The sequence below is a fragment of the Pleurodeles waltl genome, chromosome 3_1, assembly GCF_031143425.1.
Source record: "Pleurodeles waltl isolate 20211129_DDA chromosome 3_1, aPleWal1.hap1.20221129, whole genome shotgun sequence".
In the NCBI taxonomy this organism is placed as follows: Eukaryota; Metazoa; Chordata; class Amphibia; order Caudata; family Salamandridae; genus Pleurodeles; species Pleurodeles waltl.
This window is the reverse complement of record NC_090440.1, coordinates 94,563,191-94,586,046: the sequence shown is the minus strand read 5'-3', so window position 1 is coordinate 94,586,046 and position 22,856 is coordinate 94,563,191. Positions and strand designations below refer to the sequence as shown.

The following is a 22,856-nucleotide window of genomic DNA, read 5'->3' as shown; positions in this document are numbered from 1 at the left end:
AGTTTAGTCTAAAGGAATGTTTATTTACATATATACAGTTTTCTAATTGCAACTTAAACGGCTACAGGCTCCCGGGGAGGTGGGAGGGCGCATGTGAATCTGCAGCGGAACATGCCACGAACAGATGTACACTGGGTAAGTGACATTTTCCGTTCGATGGCATGTGTAGCTGCAGATACACATGCTGTGCATAGATTACAAAGCAGTAATCCTCCCAAAAAGCGGTGGTCAGCCTGTAGGAGTTGAAATTGTTTGAAATAATGTTCTTAGTACAGCTTGTCCTACTGTGGCTTGTTGTGTTGCTAACACATCTACACAGTAGTGTTTGGTAAATGTATGAGGTGTGGACCAAGTGGCTGCCTTACAAATCTCTGTCATTGGTATGTTACTTAGGAAGGCCATTGTTGCGCCTTTCTTCCTAGTGGAGTGTGCCTTTGGTGTAATGAGTAGTTCTCTTTTAGCTTTTAGGTAACAAGTCTGTATGCATTTAACTATCCATCTGGCTATACCTTGTTTGGATATTGGGTTACCAGCATGGGGTTTCTGGAATGTGACATACAATTGTTTAGTTTTCCTAAATGGTTTTCATAAGGAAATGGCTCCCTGTTGCAGTTACCCCCTACTTTTTGCCTGATACTGATGCTGACTTGACTGAGAAGTGTGCTGGGACCCTGCTAACCAGGCCCCAGCACCAGTGTTCTTTCACCCAAAATGTACCATTGTTTCCACAATTGGCACACCCCTGGCACACAGATAAGTCCCTTGTAAAAGGTACCAGTGGTACCAAGGGCCCTGTGACCAGGGAAGGTCCATAAGGGATACAGCATATGTTGTGCCACCCTAAGGGACCCCTCACCTCACACATGCACACTGCCATTGCAGATTGTGTGTGTTGGTGGGGAGAAAAAGGCAAAGTCGACATAGCATCCCCCTCAGGATGCCATGCACACAAAATGCTGCCTGTGGCATAGGTAAGTCACCCCTCTAGCAGGCCTTACAGCCCTAAGGCAGGGTGCACTATACCACAGGTGAGGGCATAGCTGCATGAGCAATATGCCCCTACAGTGTCTAAGTCTATTCTTAGACACTGTAAGTACAGTTGTGGCCATATTAAGTATATGGTCTGGGAGTTTGTCAAAAACAATCTCCACAGCTCCATAATGGCTACACTGAATACTGGGAAGTTTGGTATCAAACTTCTCAGAATAATAAACCCACACTGATGCCAGTGTTGGATTTATTAAAAAATGCACACAGAGGGCATCTTAGTTCAATGCAGGACTGACTGGTCTGTGCCAGCCTGCTGCTGAGAGACAAGTTTCTGACCCCATGTGGTGAGGGCCTTTGTGTCCTCTGAGGCCAGAAACAAAGCCTGCTCTGGGTGGAGGTGCTTCACACCTCCCCCTGCAGGAACTGTAACGCCTAGCAGTGAGCCTCAAAGGCTCAGGCTTCGTGTTACAATGCCCCAGGGCACTCCAGCTAGTGGAGATGCCCACCCCTGGACACAGCCCCCACTTTTGGCAGCAAGTCCAGGGGAGATAATGAGAAAAACAAGGAGGAGTCACCCACCAGTCAGGATAGCCCCTAAGGTGTCCTGAGCTGAGGTGACCCCTGCCTTTAGAAATCCTCCATCTTGGTTTTGGAGGATTCCCCGAATAGGAATAGGGATGTGCCCCCCTTCCCTCAGGGAGGAGGCACAAGGAGGGTGTAGCCACCCTCAAGGACAGTAGCCACCCTCAAGGACAGTAGCCGTTGGCTACTGCCCTCCCAGACCTAAACACAACCCTAAATTCAGTATTTAGGGGCTCCCCAGAACCGAGGAAACTAGATTCCTTCAACCTAAAGAAGAAGAAGGTCTGCTGACCTGAAGCCCTGCAGTGAAGACGGAGCCGACAACTGATTTGGCCCAAGCCCCACCGGCCTGCCTCCCTACTTCGACGAAAGCTGCAACAGCGACGCATCCAACAGGGACCAGCGACCTCTGAAGCCTCAGAGACCTGCCCTGCATCTAAAAGGACCAAGAAGCTCCCGAGAACAGCGGCCCTGTTCAACAAACTGCAACTTTCTGCAACAAAGTAGCAACTTTAAAGACTTCACGTTTCCCGCCGGAAGCGTGAGAATTTCCACTCTGCACCCAACACCCCCGGCTCGACCTGCGGAAAACCAACACCTCTGGGAGGACTCCCCGGCGACTGCGAGCCTGTGAGTAACCAGAGACGACTCCCCTGAGCCCCAACACCGATGCCTGCAGAGGAAATCCAGAGGCTCCCCCTGACCGCGACTGCCTGTAACAAGGGACCTGACGCCTGGAACCAGCACTGCACCCGCAGCCCCCAGGACCTGAAGGAACCGAACTCCAGTGCAGGAGCGAGCCCCAGGCGAACCTCTGCTTAGCCCAGGTGGTGGCTACCCCGAAGAGCCCCCCCTGTGCTTGCCTGCATCGCTGAAGAGACCCCCGGGTCTCCCCATTGCTTTCAACCTAAAACCTGTTGCACTCTGCACCCGGCCGCCCCTGTGGAGCTGAGGGTGTACTTTCTGTGCCTGCTTGTGTCCCCCCCGGTGCCCTACAAAACCCCCCTGGTCTGCCCCCCGAGGACACGGGTACTTACCTGCTGGCAGACTAGAAACCGGGGCACCCCTGTTTCCATTGAAGTCTATGTGTTTTGAGCACCTCTTTGACCTCTGCACCTGACCGGCCCTGAGCTGCTGGTGTGGTAATTTTGGGGTTGCCTTAAACCCCCAACGGTGGACTACCTTGGACCCAACTTTGAACCCTGTAAGTGCTTTACCTGTGAACTTAACCTTTACTTACCTCCCACAGGAACTGTTGATTTTTGCACATTGTCCACTTTGAAAATAGCTTATTGCCATTTTTACAAAGACTGTACATGATATTGTTTTCATTCAAAGTTCCTAAAGTATCTAAGTGAAGTACCTTACCTTTAAAGTATTAACTGTAAATCTTGAACCTGTGGTTCTTAAAATAAACTAAGAAAATATATTTTTCAATATAAAAACCTATTGGCCTGGAGTAAGTCTTTAAATGTGTGTTCCTCGTTTATTGCCTGTGTGTGCACAACAAATGCTTAACACTACCCTCTGATAAGCCTACTGCTCGACCACACTACCACAAAATAGAGCATTAGAATGATCTCTTTTTGCCACTATCTTACCTCTAAGGGGAACCCTTGGACTCTGTGCACACTATTTCTTACTTTGAAATAGTATATACAGAGCCAACTTCCTACAGTTTTGTTCTGTCTATATAGTACATTAGAGCTCTTTTTATGTCTAATGTGTGCAGTGCTCTTTCTGCTACTGAGTCTGGCTGTGGGAAGAAGACTGGAAGTTCCACTGTTTGGTTTAAATGAAACGGTGAAATGACTTTTGGTAGAAATGTTTGATTTGTGCGGAGAACCACTTAATGTTTGTGTACCTGAATAAAGGGTTCCTCAATAGTGAAAGCCTGTATTTCGCTAACTCTTCGTAGTGAAGTAATAGCCACTAAAAATGCCACTTTCCAAGTTAAGAATTGGATTTGACAAGAATGCATGGGTTCAAAAGGTGGAGCCATGAGTCGTGTAAGGACAATATTAAGGTTCCACGAGGGTACTGGTGGTGTTCTTGGCGGTATGATCCGCTTTAGTCCTTCCATGAAGGCTTTAATAACTGGTATTCTAAATAGTGATTTTGTGTGGTTAATCTGCAGGTAAGCAGAGATTGCAGTGAGATGAATTTTGATGGAAGAAAAAGCGAGATTTGCTTTTTGTAGGTGTAATAAATAACCCACAATGTCTTGTATGGAGGCATCTAACGGTGTGATTTTGTTTGCTTCGCAGTAGAAGACAAACCTTTTCCATTTATTAGCATAGCAATGCCTTGTGGTAGGTTTTCTTGCCTGGTTAATGACTTCCATACACTCATTTGGAAGATTTAGACAGCCAAACTCTAAGACTTCAGGAGCCAGATTGCTAGGTTGAGCGTTGCTGGATTGGGGTATCTGATCTATTGTTTGTGTTGTGTTAACAGATCTGGTCTGTTTGGGAGTTTGATGTGAGGTACTACTGAGAGGTCCAACAGTGTGGTGTACCACGGTTGGCGTACCCACGTTGGTGCTATGAGTATTAGTTTGAGTTTGTTTTGACCCAGTTTGTTGACTAGAAAAGGAATGAGTGGGAGAGGGGGAAAAGCGTAAGCAAATATCCCTGACTAATTGATCCATAGAGCATTGCCCTTGGACTGAGGGTGTGGGTACCTGGACGCGAAGTTTTGGCATTTTGCGTTTTGTTTTGTGGCGAACAGGTCTATGTCTGGTGTCCCCCACTGGTGAAAGTATTCTTGTAGTATCTGGGGATGTATTTCCCACTCGTGAGTTTGCTGGTAATCTCAACTGAGATTGTCCGCTAATTGATTGTGAATGCCTGGAATATATTGCGCTATTAGGCGAAAGTTGTTGTGAATTGCCCAATGCCAAATCTTTTGTGCTAGGAGGCTTAGTTGTGATGAGTGTGTTCCCCCCTGTTTGTTTAGGTAGTACATTGTTGTCATATTGTCTGTTTTGACAAGAATGTGTTTGTGAGCTATAAGAGGTTGAAATGCTTTTAGTGCTAGGAAGACCGCTAGCAGTTCTAAGTGATTTATGTGTAGTTGTTTTTGTTGTCTGTCCCGTTGCCCTTGTATATTGTGATTGTTGAGGTGTGCTCCCCACCCAATCATTGATGCATCTGTTGTGAGAATGGCGTGAGGCACAGGGTCTTGAAAAGGCCGCCCTTTGTTCAAATTTACAGGGTTCCACCATTGAAGCGAATAGTGTGTTTGGCGGTCTATCAACACTAGATCTTGGAGGTGACCCTGTGCCTGCGACCATTGCTATGCAAGGCACTGCTGTAAGGGCTGCATGTGTAGCTGCGCGTTTGGGACAATTGCGATGCATGATGCCATCATGCCTAGGAGTTTTATGACAAAACTGACTGTGTACTGCCGATTTGGTTGTATGTTTGATACCATGGTTTGGAATGATTGTCCTCTTTGGGGGCTTGGAGTGGCAATCTCTCTTTGAGTGTTGAGTGTTGCTCCCAAGTATTGTTGTAGTTGGGATGGTTGTAATTGTGATTTTTGGTAATTTATAGAGAACCCTAGTCTGTGTAGGGTATCTATTACGTACTGTGTGTAATTTTGACACCGTTGTTGAGTGTTGGCTTTTATTACCCAATAGTCGAGATACGGGAATACGTGCATGTGTTGTCTCCTTATGTGGGCCGCTACTACAGCGAGGCATTTTGTAAATACTCTGGGGGCTGTTGTTATCCTGAAGGGCAATACTTTGAATTGGTAGTGTTTTCTCTGTATGACAAACCTGAGGTATTTTCTGTGAGATGGATGGATGGGTATGTGGAAATACGCATCTTTGTTGTTGACAGTGTTGACATGTATTCTCCATGTTTTAGTAAGGGGACTACATCTTGTAGTGTGACCATGTGGAAGTGTTCTGATTTGATGAATAGGTTGAGAGTCCTGAGATCTAAAATTGGTCTTAGTGTTTTGTCCTTTTTGGGAATAAGGAAATATAGGGAATAAACCCCTGTTCCCTTTTGTTGGTGAGGTACTAGTTCTATGGCTTGTTTCGTTAATAGTGCTTGCACTTCTATTTGTAACATCTCTAGATGTTGCGCCGAATGTTTGTGCGCTCTTGGGGGAATATCTGGAGGAAAATGTGTGAATTCTATACAGTAACCATGTTGGATAATTGATAGGACCCATGTGTCCGTGGTTATGTCTGACCAATGTTTGTGGTAAAATCTTAGTCTTCCTCCCACAGGCGATGTGTGTTGGTGGAGGGTGACAGGCAAGTCACTGTTTGTTATTAGTGGCCTGCTTAGAGGGCTGAAATTTTCCCCTTGACCTTGGGAATTGTCCCCTGAAGGACCCGCAAAACCCCCCTCTCTGATATTGGGATTGGTAGCTGTGTTTTGTTCTTGAGAGGTGGATGCCTCTGAAGGCTGTTGTCTGAAACCTTCCCTATATCGCGGTTTCCTGAATGTGCCTCTATATTGGGACGAGTAGAACGCGCCCATGGCTTTGGCCGTGTCAGTGTCCTTCTTCATCTTCTCGATGGCTGTGTCCACTTGTGGCCCAAACAGTTGTTGCTGATTAAATGGCATGTTCGGTACTGCCTGTTGTATCTCAGGTTTGAACCCCGAGGACCTTAGCCAAGCTTGTCGTCTTATTGTGACTACCGTGTTCACTGTTCTTGCGGCAGTGTCTGCGGAATCTAATGCCGAACGAATTTGATTGTTCAATATTGCCTGACCTTCCTCTACCACTTGTTGAGCCCGTTTTTGATATTCCTTGGGGAGATGCTGGATGATATCACTCATCTCGTCCCAATGAGCTCGGTCATAAAGTGCGAGGAGGGCTTGAGAATTTGCAATACGCCAGTGGTTGGCAGCCTGTGACGCCACTCTCTTTCCTGCTGCGTCGAATTTCCGACTCTCTTTATCTGGAGGTGGTGCATCTCCCGATGATTGTGAGTTGGCTCTTTTTCTTGCAGCTCCAACCACTACAGAGTCCGGTGGCAGCTGTTGTGTGATGAACACTGGGTCCGACGGGGGTGGCTTGTACTTCTTTTCCACCCATGGTGTGATGGCTCTCCCCTTCACAGGCTCTTGAAAAACTTGCTGAGCATGTTTAAGCATGCCTGGGAGCATAGGCAGGCTCTGGTAGGAGGCATGCGTGGAGGCCAGGGTATTAAAGAGGAAGTCGTCCTCTAATGGCTCTGAGTGCATGCTAACATTATGGAATGCAGCAGCCCTGTCCAAGACTTGGGTGTATGAGGTGCCATCCTCCGGTGGAGACAGTTTTGAAGGGTAGCAATCAGGGCTATTGTCTGACATAGGGGGGTCATAGAGGTCCTAGGGGTCTACATCATCTTGCGACTGCACAGTGCAGTGGGCATGGCATTAGGTGACCCTGCCCTTTGTGGCGAATGTGGGGGAGAAAGTTCTGCGAAAAATGGCGAGTTGGCGATTTTTCCCTGGCCACTTTAGCTCTTGGCTGATCAGTCTCTGATTGTTCCTGGAAAGCCAGTTTTCTCTTGAATTTGAGAGGAGGGGCAGTTTGGATCTTCCCAGTGTCCTTATGGATCTGTATCCTTGCCTGCGTTTGATCAAACTCTTCAATTTGAAGTTCCTCCTCAAATCTGTGCCTCTCTTTTAGCTGCTTAGAGAGCCCATGTTCCTCGGTGTACGAGGCCTTTTTCGTCTCCGAAGCCGGTTTTCTCGGCACCGAAATGCCCATGCTGATGGAAGGCCTCGGCTCCGAAAGGCTCTTTCGAGGCTTTGTCGACTCGACAAGTCGGTGTCGAGGTTTTTGGACACCGGGTTCTCGGCTCGAGTCCGAAGACTTTGGCACGATTTTGGCCTTTTTCGGTGTCCTGCCATTTGATAAAGTTTGTTTTGACCAATGACTTTGTGTTTCACCACTGCGCATATTAGTTGCTCAATGTTCACCAGTAGCACATGGTATGTTTTATTCAGTTTAGCCGTCTATGGGCTTTGACATTGCATTAGTCATTACATTCTGTATTGTGCCTATTGGCTTTGACATGGCATTAGCCATTGCTTTCTGTATTCAGTTTAGCCGCCTATGGGCTTTGACATTGCATTAGCCATTACATTCTGTATTCTGCCTATTGGCTTTGACATGCTGTATCCAGTCTAGCCGCCTATTGGCTTTGACATTGCATTCCTATTGGCTTTGACATGATGTATTCAGTTTAGCTGCCTATTGACTTTGACATGCTATTAGATATTCTGCCTATTGGCTTTGACATGATATCATATATTACATTTTGTATTCAGCTCCGCTGCCTATTGGCTTTGACATGATATCATATATTACACTTTGTATTCAGCTTAGATGCCTATTGGCTTTGACATGACACTAGACATTGCATTTGATATTTAGGTTAGCTGCCTATTGCCTTTAACATGACATTGCATTTGATATTTAGGTTAGCTGCCCATTGCCTTTAACGTGGAGTTAGACATGGCAGTTGAGAATCTAAGCTGTATTTTTCCAAGCTGTGTTTTTGCACCAGAGAACCAAGATGTTTTGCTCTCACAGTAGACTAGACCTGATAAGAGAGAGTACATGGGCGTCGTTTCTCTTCCCTTGAGCTTGGGAACAGGAGTAGTCTTGGAGACCTGGCCAGTCTCCAAAAGGCTTGCTCAGTTTCCCAGGTCTGAGAGGAGGGGGCACACCTTTGTAACGAATGTAACAGGCTGCAGAGTCAGATTCGAATCTGCCGGACCTCGTGCTGGAGCTTGGCGCCAGCTGCCAGCATCCCGTGTGGGTAGATGACACTCTTTCTCGCGGCTGACAGGGGTCATCAGCTTGCAGACCTTAGAAAGATGTAGCTGTAAATAGTTCCTACACGGTGAAGTATTTGTTTTGCTTTGCATTCAATATCTTACAAATATAACCTGCTGTGTATATTGCAAACTGATATATTTTGTTTGATTAACGCGGACTTGAAAGCTACTAATTCGTCATTCATTCATAAACATTGTGGTTGGGGAAGAATAAAATAACAATAAAAGTCTTCTTTGACCTCAGAAGTGCATTTCTGTTGTGTTATGTTAGTGCTTAGAGACTAAATAAGAGGAAAGCACTACAATTGGTACCAGAAGTGGGGTCGGTCATTAAGAGGTGATTAAAGGGTTTGACGAGTTAGTAGATTTCTAAGTGCACACTTTAAAAGTGTAATTGTTTTTTTGTTGTTTGGAGAATTACAGAAATTGTTTTCTGTTTGGGGAATCACAGTAGCACGGCAGACCATGTCTGAGAATACATGTGTTGATGAACTGCCTGATGGTGCTAAGAAAAACTGTGAATTGTTTTCTGTTTGGGGAATTACAGAAGAAAATGCATGTGTAGCTAAAAGGCCTGATAATGTTTTGAGAAATAATTCCCGTTGTATATATGTAGAAAACGTGTGTTTTGGAAGTAATGATGACAGAAAGGTCTGGATACCTTTATCTGCTTACAGAGAAATGCAGGAGAAATGTAGGAAGTTGGAACATGAAAATAGGAATTTACGTGAGCAAATTAGCCCGACTGAAAGTTATAAAAGGGCTGTTTTTGAAGAATCTTTCTTGTCCCATTCCAGTAATGAGGGGGTTAAGACAGCTCCGAGCTGCACTGAGTTTTCGTGTGAGCCAGGGTTTTTGGCAGCCAAAATGCATTCCTTAACTGATAACACGGAGGAGAGAGACCAGAATGTGATTTACGAGTTACCGTTGCAAAATGCACAAGTAAAACGAAGGATTTTAGAGCAAGACACCCCGAGTTTCATTAGCTTGTTTGATTTTTGGAAAAAGAAAAGCCCTCATTTGAGTGAAATCCTAACACTTTTGTATATGGTCACTGTGAAAAATAATATGCAGCTGCGCGCTTGTGATTTGGCAAATGAAATAATGCAGACTTTAGGTTTCTGCGCAGTGCAAGAAGGAAATACTTATGTACATTTAAATCATGAACAAGGGAAGAAAATAGTGCCCCTAGCTAGAATCATACAATGGATCTGGTACTTGCAAGACAGGGCTAGAGTACCACAGATAAAAGAATTACCGATGAAATTGTGTGCACCATTTGAATTCGTGTCTACTGAAGATAAAAAGCATGTTTGTTTTACTAATGATTCATTGACTGAAATGTTGCTTTCTGGCACAGTAGAAGGAACAGCGTGGTATAATGTGTGTCAGATTTTAAAGCAAGAGCTACGTGAGATGTGTCATTTTTATGCTGATTTTTGGTTCTTTGATAATGTTTTAGCACCTAACTGGTTCAATTACCTTGCAGATGTTAATGAGAAAAATGCAGAGAGAGAAGTGTTCACCCAGAATTCTGCCTTAGTGGGGATGGCTATGTGGGTGCCCCAGAAATGTGAAAAGGCCACTTACAGGTGGGCAGAGATGAGAGAGATGCACATTCCCCTAGATTTGATAAAAACTGTGCAGCACGCACAAAAGCAATCTGTCATGCAAGCAGTCACAGAGCAGTTGGGGAGAGGAAAGTTACCAGAACAGAAATGGCAAATTGATCAGGTTTTAGGGAGAGTGATTGCTGCAAATTACCAAGGAAAAATCGAAATTATGCTGATACCTAGAAAAGAATCTGATTCATTCATACAAATTGGAGACAGAATGGCCCAAATTGACAAAAGTGCAGTGAATGGAGGTTTGGTAAAGAATGAGTCTGCCCCAGCCCTTCTGACAGTGCAAGAAAAAGGAAGCTGTGGCGCAGCAGATAAAAACCTCAGTACTGATGTGTGGGCTGAAGCCCCAAGTGACCCTCCAGAACCTGCAGAAAATATAACAAAGGGCCCCAAAAACGTCCTGCTGATTATAAAACAGGGAAAGAAAGAGGAAGGTGCAGTTTAAATGAAAAATGTTATTTGCAAGAAAAGTCATACTTGTTTCTTTTACAGATCCTACCACGTTTCGCCACTGTCCCTGAGTGCGCTGTGTGGTCCCCCTTCCGGTGTGTGGTGTGGGGTCGGGGAAGGGACCGAATCCCCAACCTGAACCTGGCTGAGTAAAGTGCCAGCACCATGGATCCATTTTGCGCAAACTGCGCCTTCAGTTCAAGTTCAACTTGTTTGCTGTGTTTTTTTTTTTTTCCCCTCTCGTATGGAACTCTGACTTTTGCTTATCTTCCAGCAAACCTTTCAGGTGGACCGTGCACCTTTACATGAGCAGAACTCATGCCACATCAAATTGCTAACACTGTTGAATTAGAGACTCATTCAGAGAAAAAAAAAAAAATGTGCCCAGTCTTTTCTATGTAGATGTATCTGATGTGAAAAGGTCATGAAATCAATGTGTTAATTCACTTCTATTGCTTTACAGGGATTGCTTTGATCATAATGTTTTTTTTGTGCTGATGTTTTTTTTTTGTTTTTTTGAAATATGAGATATGTGAAACAAAAATTCATTGGTCAAAGGGCGGAATGTCCTGCCATTTGATAAAGTTTGTTTTGACCAATGACTTTGTGTTTCACCACTGCGCATATTAGTTGCTCAATGTTCACCAGTAGCACATGGTATGTTTTATTCAGTTTAGCCGTCTATGGGCTTTGACATTGCATTAGTCATTACATTCTGTATTGTGCCTATTGGCTTTGACATGGCATTAGCCATTGCTTTCTGTATTCAGTTTAGCCGCCTATGGGCTTTGACATTGCATTAGCCATTACATTCTGTATTCTGCCTATTGGCTTTGACATGCTGTATCCAGTCTAGCCGCCTATTGGCTTTGACATTGCATTCCTATTGGCTTTGACATGATGTATTCAGTTTAGCTGCCTATTGACTTTGACATGCTATTAGATATTCTGCCTATTGGCTTTGACATGATATCATATATTACATTTTGTATTCAGCTCCGCTGCCTATTGGCTTTGACATGATATCATATATTACACTTTGTATTCAGCTTAGATGCCTATTGGCTTTGACATGACACTAGACATTGCATTTGATATTTAGGTTAGCTGCCTATTGCCTTTAACATGACATTGCATTTGATATTTAGGTTAGCTGCCCATTGCCTTTAACGTGGAGTTAGACATGGCAGTTGAGAATCTAAGCTGTATTTTTCCAAGCTGTGTTTTTGCACCAGAGAACCAAGATGTTTTGCTCTCACAGTAGACTAGACCTGATAAGAGAGAGTACATGGGCGTCGTTTCTCTTCCCTTGAGCTTGGGAACAGGAGTAGTCTTGGAGACCTGGCCAGTCTCCAAAAGGCTTGCTCAGTTTCCCAGGTCTGAGAGGAGGGGGCACACCTTTGTAACGAATGTAACAGGCTGCAGAGAGTCAGATTCGAATCTGCCGGACCTCGTGCTGGAGCTTGGCGCCAGCTGCCAGCATCCCGTGTGGGTAGATGACACTCTTTCTCGCGGCTGACAGGGGTCATCAGCTTGCAGACCTTAGAAAGATGTAGCTGTAAATAGTTCCTACACGATGAAGTATTTGTTTTGCTTTGCATTCAATATCTTATAAATATAACCTGCTGTGTATATTGCAAACTGATATATTTTGTTTGATTAACGCGGACTTGAAAGCTACTAATTCGTCATTCATTCATAAACATTGTGGTTGGGGAAGAATAAAATAACAATAAAAGTCTTCTTTGACCTCAGAAGTGCATTTCTGTTGTGTTATGTTAGTGCTTAGAGACTAAATAAGAGGAAAGCACTACATTCGGTGCCGAAGGTGTTGCTTGGTCACCGCTTTGTTTTTTATGGGTCGAGCCATGTCCTTCAGGCAGTGGCGCCCCCGAGGCCTTATGTTTCTTAGGCTGACTGTGGGCTTGGGTCGGGGCAGGCGTACTCACTTGTTGGCCTGCTGTAGGTGGTCGGTCTCCGTCGGAGTCGTCCGAGTCCGATCCTTGGATGGAGATAGCCATCTCCTCCTCTTCGACGTCGAGGTGTTCTGAAGTTTTCGACGCCATCTGCATCCGTCTCGCCCTCCAATCCCTCAAGGTCTTCTTTGATCGAAAGGACTTGCAGGCCTCGCAAGTATCTTCTCTGTGCTCCGGTGACAGGCACAGATTACAGACCCGATGCTGGCCTGTATAGGGATACTTAGTGTGGCACTTCGGGCAGAAACGGAAAGGGGTCCGGTCCATTAGGCTTGGACGACGTTGGTGGTCGGGCCGACCAGGCCTCGGCTGGGCGCGGAAGCCCCGAAGGGCCACCGAAACTGTCGTGTCGGTGTCCGATTCGAATAACAGAGCGAAGAGGAACACGTATGAACCCGATGGCGGAAAGAAAACAATCTAAGATGGAGTCGATGCCCATGCGCAATGGAGCCGAAAGGGAGGAGTCACTCAGTCCCGTGACTCCAAAAGACTTCTACGAACAAAAAAAACTTGTAACACTCCGAGCCCAACACTAGATGGCAGGAACAGTGCATAGCATGTGTATCTGCAGCTACACATGCCATTGAACATATATATATATATAAAATGTCACTTACCCAGTGTACATCTGTTTATGGCATTTGGTGGTGCAGATTCACATGCTATGCATTACTTCCGCCATCTAGTGTTGGGCTCAGAGTGTTACAAGTTGTTTTTCTTTGAAGAAGTCTTTTCGGAGTCACAGGATCGAGTGACTCCTCCTCTCGGTCATACTGCCCATGGGCATCGACTCCATTGTTAGATTGTTTTCCCGCAAAAGGGTGTAGGAAGGAGTGATAGAGTGTAAGAATATAAATGTTCTATAAAAATAGTAATCAAAAATAGATGTTCATGCAAATGTGAATGTATATACATATGTACATATGAGAAACTGCAATGACTACAGGCTTCCTGGGAGGAGGTAGGGTACATGTGAATCTGCAGCACTACATGCCACAAAGAGATGTACACTGGGTAAGTGACATTTTACGTTCAATGGCATGTGTAGCTGCAGATACACATGCTATGCATAGACTACAAAGCAGTTTCTGTCCCCAAAAAATGCGGTGTCTAGCCTGTAGGAGTTGGAGTTGGAGTTGTTTCAAATAATGTTCTCAAGACAGCTTGACCAACATTGGCCTGTTGCTTTGAAAATACATCTACACAGTAATGCTTTGTAAATGTATGTGATGTAGACCATGGGGCAGCTTTACATACGTCTGCTATTGGTATGTTTCCTAAAAATGCCATAGATGCACCTTTTTTCCTAGTGGAATGAGCTTTAGGTGTGATTAAAAGTTGTCTTTTTGCCTTAATGTAACATGTTTAAATACATTTAACAATCCATCTAGCTAATCCTTGTTTAGAGATAGGATTACCTTTATGTGGTTGTTGAAAGGCAACAAAAAGCTGTTGCTGGTTAGTTTTCCTAAATTATTTTATTCTATCCACATAATACATTAGAGCTCTTTTAAGTTCAAGAGTGTGAAGGGATCTTTCTGCAGTTGATTCTGGCAATTCTACTATTTGGTTTATGTGAAAAGGTGATACAATCTTTTTCATAAATTTAGGATTAGTTCTAAGTACAAATTTATGTTTGTGTACTTTGAAAAAAAGGTTCCTCAAGGGTGAATGCCTGTATTTCACAGACTCTTCTTAATGAAGTAATTGCTACTAGGAAAGCAACTTTCCAGGATAAAAATTGAATCTCACAGGAATGCATGTCTTGTGAGTACAATATTCAGATTACAAGCAGGAACAGGTGGTGTTCTAGGTGGAATAATACGTTTTAGTCCTTCCATGATAACTGGGACTCTAAAAAGAGAGGTAGGTTGTAGTTTGCAAATATGCTGATATTGCAGTAAGATGAATGTTAATAGATGAGAAAGCTAAATTTGACTTGTGTAAATGAAGTAGGTAGCATACAATATCCTGTATAGATGCTGCAAGTGGGTCAGTATTTTTAGATTGACGAGAGTAAACAAATCGTTTCCACTTGTTAGCATAGCATTGTCTAGTTGTAGGCTTGCATGCTTGTTTGAGAACTTCCATGCATTCTAATGGGAGTTGCAAGTATCCAAATTCTCTGACTTCAGGAGCCAAATCGCTAAGTGGAGAGCACTGGGATTTGGGTGTCTAATTTGTCCTGTGTTTTGTGTTAGCAAATCCGGTCTGTTTGGAAGAAGCTAGTGAGGTATTACTGATAGTTCTAGGAGTGTTGTGTATCAATGTTGTGGTGCGCACGTGGGGGCTATGAGTATCATGGTGAGAGAGGTCTGACGCAGTTTGTGGACCAGAAATGGAAGTAGTGGGAGAGGGGGAAAAGCATAAGCAAATATCCCTGACCAGTTGATCCTTAGAGCATTGCCCTTGGACAGAAGGTGTGGGTGTCTGGATGTGAAGTTTTGGCATTTTGCGTTTTCGCTTGTTGCGAATAGGTCTATTTCTGATGTCCCCCACTTTTGAAAGTACTTATGAAGTACCTGAGAGTGAATCTCCCATTCATGTTTCTCTTGGTGTGTCCTGCTTAGGAGATCCGCTAGCTGATTGTGTATTCCTGGGATGTATTCTGCTAGTAGATTAATGTAATTGTGAATTGCCCATTTCCATATTGTTTGGGCTAGAAGGGACAGTTGAGATGAATGTGTCCCGCCTTGTTTCTTCAAGTAATACATCGTTGTTATATTGTTTGTTTTTATCAATACAGTTTTGTGTTTGAGAAGCGGTTGAAACGCTTTTAGGGCAAGGAACACAGCAAATAATTTTAAATAGTTTATGTGATAATTTAGCTGTTTCGAATCCCATTCCCCTTGAATGGTAAGGTTGTTGAGATGAGCTCCCCAACCTATCATCGATGCATCGGTTGTTATAGTGGTCTGAGGCACAGGATCTTGAAATGACAGCCCCTTCATTAAATTGCTGAGATTTCACCATTGAAGGGACCCGTGTGTTTGGCGGTCTACCAACACTAGATCTTGCAATTGATCCTGTGCTTGAGACCATTGCTGTGAGAGGCACTGTTGTAGTGTTCTCATGTTTAGTCTTGCATGCAGTACTATTGCTATGCAGGATGCCATCATTCCGAATAGTTTCATGATATATCTCACAGTGTATTGTTGATTTGGCTGTATTTGTGGTATGAGATTTTGGAAAGCTTGTATTCTTTGTGTATTTGGATAGGCTAAGGCTTTTTGTGTATTGAGAATAGCACTTAAGTAAGGTTGTACCTGTGCTGGGTGAAGATGGGATTTTTGGAAGTTGAGAGTGAACCCTAATGTATGTAGGGTTTCTATTGTGTATTGAGTGTGCTGTTGACATTGTATAAAATTGCTTGATTTTAGCCAATCGTCTAGATAAGGAAAGACATGTATGTGTTGTCTTCTTAGGTAAGCTGCTACTACGGCTGGACATTTTGTGAATACTCTTGGAGCTGTTGTTATGCCGAATGGCAGAACTTTGAATTGGTAATGTTTTCCCGCTATCACAAACCTTAGGCATTTTCTGGGAGCTGGATGGATGGGTATATGGAAATACACATCTTTGAGGTCTAATGCAGTCATGTAATCTTGTTTTTTGTAGTAGTGGAATAACGTCCTGCAGAGTTACCATGTGAAAGTGTTCTGACAGGATATATAAATTTAGTGGTCTGAGATCTAGAATGGGTCTGAGAGTGCCATTCTTTTTGGGAATGAGGAAGTATAGTGAGTATACCCCTATTCCTTGTTGAGATTTTGGGACTAATTCTATTGCCTCTTTTAATAGTAGCGATTGTACTTCTTGTTGTAATAGAACGTTGTGTTCTGGGGACAACCTGTGATAACGTGGAGGAATGTTTGGAGGGGTAGAAATCAATTCTAGGCAATAACCATTGCAGATAACTGAAAGTACCCATTGGTCTGTGGTGGTAGTTTGCCATTGGGAGTGGAATTGTTGCAGTCTGCCCCCCACAGGAGATGTGTGGGGTTGTGGCATGCTTAGTAAGTCACTGTTTTGATGGGGTAGTGACATGTTTTGAGGCCTGGAATTTGCCTCTGGCTCTAAAGTGCTGGCCTCTAAATCCCCCTCTCTGGTACTGCTGTTGTTGCCCTTGTTTAGGCTTGGAGGTAGAAGCTTCTATAGATTGTGGCTTGAACCCCCCTCTAAATTGCTGCTTATGAAAGGAGCCTCTGTAAGGTGTTGTATATAAGGCTCCCATTGCTTTAGCAGTGTCTGAGTCCTTCCTGAGTTTTTCTATTGTGGTGTCAACCTCAGGACCAAATAGGTGTTTTTTATCGAAAGGCATATTCAGTACTGCCTGCTGTATTTCTGGCTTGAATCCAGAGGAATGTAACCATGCGTGTCTGCATATGGTGACAGCAGTATTCACGCTTCTAGCTGCTGTATCTGCATCATCAAGGGCAGACCGCATCTGGTTATTACTTATGGCCTGACCTTCCTCAACAATTTGTTGAGCTCTTTTTTGACGTTCTTTTGGCAGGTGTTGTAAAAGCTCCTGCATCTCACCCAAGTGAGCTCTATCATACCTTGCTAGCAAGGCTTGTGAGTTTGCAATTCGCTACTGGTTAGCTTCTTGTGTAGCTACCCTCTTCCCAACAGCATCGAATTTCCTACTTTCTTTTTTGTCAGGGGGAGGGGTATCCCCTGACGACTGACTATTGGCCCTTTTTCTAGCAGCACTGACAACCACTGAGTCTGGAGGTACCTGGTGGGTAATATAAGCAGGGTCTGTAGGTGCCGGCTTATATTTTTGATCAATACGTGGTGATAAAACCCCAGCATTAACCGGCTCACTAAATATCTGTTTTATCATTCCAGGTAGCACTGGGAGGCACTGGTAACGTGAGTGTGTGGAGGATAAGGTATTAAAAAGGAAATCCTCTTCCAAAGGATTACTGTGCATAAGTACCCCGTGGTACACTGCTGCCCGAGAAATGACCTGCATGTATGCAGTAGTGTCTTCTGGTGGGGAAGGTTTGGAAGGATATAAATCTGGGTCATTAGCAGTTATCGGATCTGGATTATACAGATCCCAAGGATCAACCGTATCACCATGAGAATACGTCTGTGAGTGAGTTGGTGAAGGTAAGGGTGGTGGGCTAGTGGGTGGGGATATGTGAGGTACTGCATCTCTCACGCTCCATAAGTCTCTGACATTCAGTTTTCCTATGTGCATCCCCCATCCTCTGTGAGACACGTCTGTTGGAATGGTTAGACAGGGAGTTGGGAGTTAGAAAGGTCAGCCTTCCGTGTTATTCCATATGCTCAACCACTGTATTTCCCTGATCATCTCACTTCCTACTTGCATGTGATCAATGATGCAGCACACCTGGAGTGATCTCATGTGTAACGTGGTGAGGGGTATTAGTGGGATGCAAGAAGCCATCATGCACAGTAGTTTCCCCACTGGCCTCACAGTCACACCTCTGGTAATGGAGAGTCTGCTCTGTTATTGCCAAGATCATTTTTTGTACTGGGTAAGCATGGTTTTTCTTGATGCTAGTCTCGTCCCCACAAAAATATTTTTCTTTCTGTGGAGTTGGGGGTGATTTTTCTTTGATCAATGAGAAGCTCAGCTAGTGGAACATGCCCATACCTATATTTTTCTTTCTTTTTTGGCACTGCATGAATATTCTAACTTTTACTAACCAATCGTCTAGATGAGGGTATCCATGGATTAGTTGGCTACTCAAGTGTGCTGCTACTACTGCTAGACACTTTGTGAAAACTCTTGGAGCAGACTGAACCCAAAGGGAAGCAAGGGAACTAGCTTGTGGCATAAAAGTAACATGTGGGGTGACTGTATTCTTGACTGTATTCCTCTGCTAGGGACAAATCCTCCTGTTCATATTCCTCTAGACTGCAGTGCACCCAATGCCTTTGCAGTGACATTGTCTTTTTTATCCTATTCTTTGTAATGGATCATCTACTGCAGTTGCTAAGAGTCTTTCACCATTCAGTGGCATGTTGGCCTCTGCTGCCTGTACTTCAATCAATCATAGTATTTATAAAGCGCGCTATGTACCCGTCAGGGTTTCGAGGCGCTGGGGGGGGGGGAGCGCTGCTGATTTAGCGGTCGAAGAGCCAGGTCTTGAGGAGCCTTCTGAATGCGAGGAGGTCCTGGGTCTGGCGAAGAGATGTGGGGAGAGAGTTCCAGGTCTTGGCGGCGAGGAAGGAGAAGGATCTGCCGCCGGATGTCTTGCGCTGGATTCGGGGTACGATGGCGAGGGCGAGGTTGGCGGATCGGATTTGACGTGTTGGAGTGTAGAAGTTAAGTCTGGTGTTGAGGCAGGAGGGTCCGGTGTTGTGAAGTGCCTTGTGAGCGTGGGTCAGGAGTTTAAAGGTGATCCTCTTGTCTACCGGGAGCCAGAGGAGTTCCTTTAGGTGAGGGGAGATGTGACTTCGGCGGGGTATGTCGAGGATCAGTCGGGCGGAGGCATTTTGGATACGTTGGAGTTGTTTGATGTCTTTGGTTGGGATGCCTGTGTAGAGTGCGTTGCCGTAGTCAAGTCTGCTGCTGACGAGGGCCTGGGTCACCGTCTTTCTGGTTTCTGTTGGAATCCACTTGAAGATTCTGCGGAGCATTCGAAGGGTGTTGAAACAGGAGGAGGAGACGGCGCTGATCTGTTTGGACATGGTGAGGGCGGAGTCCAGGATGAAGCCGAGGTTTCTTGCGTGGCTGGCAGGGGTGGGCGGGGGTCCGAGGACGGAGGGCCACCATGAGTCGTTCCAGGCCGAGGGAGTGCGCCCGAGGATGAGGACTTGAAGCCTAACCTCAGCCAAGCATGTCTTCTTAGGGTGGCTACCTAGTTGAGAAGTCTGCTTGCTGTATCTACTGCATGTAGCAGACTTCAAACATGTATTGGTGATAGTTTTGCCTTCCTGGATGATTCTATGTGCTCTCTTCTTATGCTGCGATGGGAGGCGTTGTATGAGTCCTTCTGTCTCCTACCATTTTTGGTGGCCTTATCTGTTAAGTACAGTTTTAAAATTTGCGATACACCATTGTGTTGCGGCTGATGTCTCCATTCTCCTCCCAACTATGTCCATCCTCTTGCTTTCCTTGTCAGGTCGTGGTCCCATTGCTGCGGGCCAGGGCCTCGTTTATGGGCTGTGGCCAGGATGATGGAGTCCACCACTGCATTCCCCTTGATATAAACTGGTGAAGGCTTGTATATTTTCTCTATCCTCAGCATTACAGCCTTTGTCATGGCTGGTGCCTTTAAAATATTGTGTCCATAAACTAGCATGCTTAGTAACATTGGCATGAATTGATTTTTTCGTTGGGAGGGCAACAGTGTCTCCAGTAGGAAGTATGATTTTGTTTCCTTTTCCTCCAGCGGTACCCCAGTAGGTATACACCACTTTTTAATGAGGACATTGTACACGGCCAAATCATCTGGGAGTGAGAATCTCGAGCCCTTCCTTGGTGGAATCAGAGTCTATATCCCGCCACCTTTCAGTCATTTTGATGTCAATGTAGTGACCTTTGTACTAGCCCTCCCCTTGCTCACCTTTGTAGTCGAAGAAGACCTCTTCCAGTTCCTCCTTCGGGTTCTGATGTTGAAGGTGGCTCCAGGTAAGTGGGTTTCTTCTATAGTGACTTTCCCTATTTATTTTTCTTTGAAATTCAGTTACACTACAAAGTTTTTGAACTCCTGTTTTCTTTTCATCAGACCTTCCATTTCAGCTTTGAAGTAATGATTTTTCTTTTCGTCATCAAGGGCCTTTTGTTCGATGGAGCCTTCCCCTTGTGCCAAAGCTGTTTCTCCATGTTTCTCCTTATCGCTGTCCGTCAACAATGCGGCTTTGGATTGGATTGTGCCATTGCCAAGTGTGCCCAACTTTGTTTTTCTTGGCTTTTCAAGGTCTTGGGTTGGAATTCGGTCTCGTGTTGCAGCCCTTCGTGCTGTGATACCTTGGCAAACAAAGATTCCACACCTTGTGGCTGCTTATCTAAAAGACATATGTTCCATAGCCCTCTCTGACTCTTCAGTGTAAGGAATCTTTGATGAAAATCCCTAAATCTTTGGTTTTCTTCAGTGCTTTCGAAATCCTTCGACCATTCATTTAGAGTCTTCGAGTCTTCCCCTTTTTCCTTCGGGATCCTGCAAAAAAACCTCTTGCTTGCTCAATGGAGCTCTTGATGGTGCTTCCACACCAAACAGAGGGAAAAAGTATCTGAAGATGGTGACCGCATGCAGGGGATTCAAGGGGATACGTCTGACATCTCATTGGAAGATAGGCATGGCAACGGTGGTTGACATTAAAAACGCCCACACCCTAAAAAAAAAAAAAAAAAGCGAAAGAGAGAAAATAAAGACTTTCCTGGAGCCAACTACTAGATGGCGGAATAATGTACAAAATGCAACTCCAGAAAAGATTCACGCTACAAAACTGCATGTTTGGTTGTAACGCATTCACTCCTCATCTACTAACCTCTAAATGAGGCTGCTAATCTTCAGGGCAGCAAGAGAAGCAGGGGCATAATACTGCTGAAATATTAATCTGTTTTGGTGTAATATACAAACTACTGATATAACCTATGTGACAATTTTACACAATGGCACTCCACTCTTCTTAACTGTTTAGTACAAGAAAATACAATACATACAGAAAAGAATTATTTTTTAGGTCAGTCAAATGAGTCCAACTTGGCTTAAGTACGGTTCACAGTTTTCATTTGGTAATCTACAAAAATAGACTGCTGGGAACAAGGTTGTTTTTGAAAGAATGTTTAATACAAAACAAGCAATTTGATGCAAATGGCATTTTTCAGTACATTATTCATTATCTTCAAAATAAAATATGAAACCTAATTACAATTTAAAATATTCCTGGTAGTAGTCGATAAGGCACGGCGTCGGTGTACCGCTTCCAGTCCTTGCCGTACTTGCTGGAACAACGATGTTCATCCCGGATGCAGCGGTGGACCAGCAGAATAGTCATATAGATAATGTAGAAATAGGGCAGTATATGATCGAAGCCACAGGCCAGGCAGTAGGACAGAGAGCCCATCAAGTCTCCAGTGTAGTTGAAATGTCTTGCCACACCCCAGAACCCAGAGATCATCAGTTTACTGTAGTGCCGCGCTCCGTCCACAGATGTATAGGAGCACTCGATGTACTCAGGTTTTTTACCCCAAATTCTGCAGTTTCCATCAGTACGGCGAAACAGATCTTTTTGGTGATTGGTCATTCTGAAGATATAATAACCAACCAGGCCCAGAAGTAAGATAGCCACTGCACCACCAGTGGACAGCTGGACAGGATTGTAAACCAGATATAAGCCCTGAAAGAAGACACAAATAATTGTGTGACAAATGGCATTGTATATAGGGTGCATACATACATCTACTAAGGTCCCCTGTTTTGCATCTACTAAGGTTAGTAAACATCTACAATAAACAATATATAGTCGCTGGAAAATAAAAGTTTAGCCTGCAGCACTACAGCACTTCAGCATCAAACCCATCCTCTGATGCCACAAAATAAGCAAAGAACCCCAGTGGCATCTGGGACAACAGGCTCACTGCTTTTTTTCCAATATGGATCATGTTGTAGTCAAATTCACCCTGTTTTCATAAGCAGAGAATCAGCCCAACCCAGTTCTGAAGCTGGATGCAGAGAACCCATTCCAACCCGTTCCACTTCCAAATTCTCCATAATCAAGGAAGGGAAGGCTTCTTGCAGTACCTAAAGAATTGCTGAGGGACCAGAGTTGGTGTCTGACAACCAGTCTCCCAGAGGTGAGGGACATCACCTGCAGGAGGAGCTGGGGGTCTACCTAGTGCCTAGAGAGCCTGCTGCCAGCTCAAAGAGAAAAGGAGTTTTCCTTGCTCTGCGGGACAGACTGTCCAGCAGGAGAAGCCCAGCGAGTCCCAGGGGCTGAGGACATCCAGAGGAGGTGGACTACCTCATAGTGATGCCAGGAGCAACCTGTGCTGCCGAGGGCCTTTCTGTATAAGGTTCCTAGCACGAACCGCTTCAAGTCTTTGAAAGTGAGTTGGCCTGATTGGAGCTGCCACTGCTCTATGACTCTCTATGCAATTCACTCTATGCCACTCCATGCTGCTTTACTCCACTTTGTTCTACGACACACTACTTCACTCTACTCCACTATATGCCGCTCCACACCACTCCTCTCTGACACTCCACTGTATGCCATTCTATGCCATTCCCCTCTACACTCTACAATAAATACAGTTACAGTCTACTCTACTCTACAACACTCTACACCCTTCCACTCTTTGCAAGTGTGTTGGCCTGATTGGAGCTGTAACTGCCTGCACCTGCACAATCAGAGCCACAACTGTTGTAGGGACTGCTATGGCTTAATCGAGGGCTGTACATAATTTGGCAGAATAGCCAGCTGGGGCTAACTCCATCCAGTGGCTG

At 44.7% G+C, this 22,856-nt stretch overlaps 1 protein-coding gene and 1 long non-coding RNA gene across 2 annotated transcripts in view; one reads left to right on the top strand and one right to left on the bottom strand.

The window, feature by feature from the left end:
* Window positions 1-8,100: 8,100 nt before the first annotated feature.
* LOC138283804 (uncharacterized) lies at window positions 8,101-11,323 on the top strand. The gene is made up of 3 exons (XR_011201308.1): window positions 8,101-8,437; window positions 9,862-9,964; window positions 10,490-11,323. It is a non-coding gene; the product is annotated as an uncharacterized lncRNA (long non-coding RNA).
* Window positions 11,324-21,178: 9,855 nt separating this feature from the next.
* Window positions 21,179-22,856, bottom strand: part of DHCR7 (7-dehydrocholesterol reductase) — an 83,747-nt gene continuing 82,069 nt past the window's right edge. Inside the window, exon 8 of the mRNA XM_069221910.1 lies at window positions 21,179-21,750. Coding sequence (XP_069078011.1) covers window positions 21,286-21,750 — 465 coding nt within the window. The 3' untranslated portion in view covers window positions 21,179-21,285. The remainder of the gene's footprint in view (window positions 21,751-22,856) is intronic.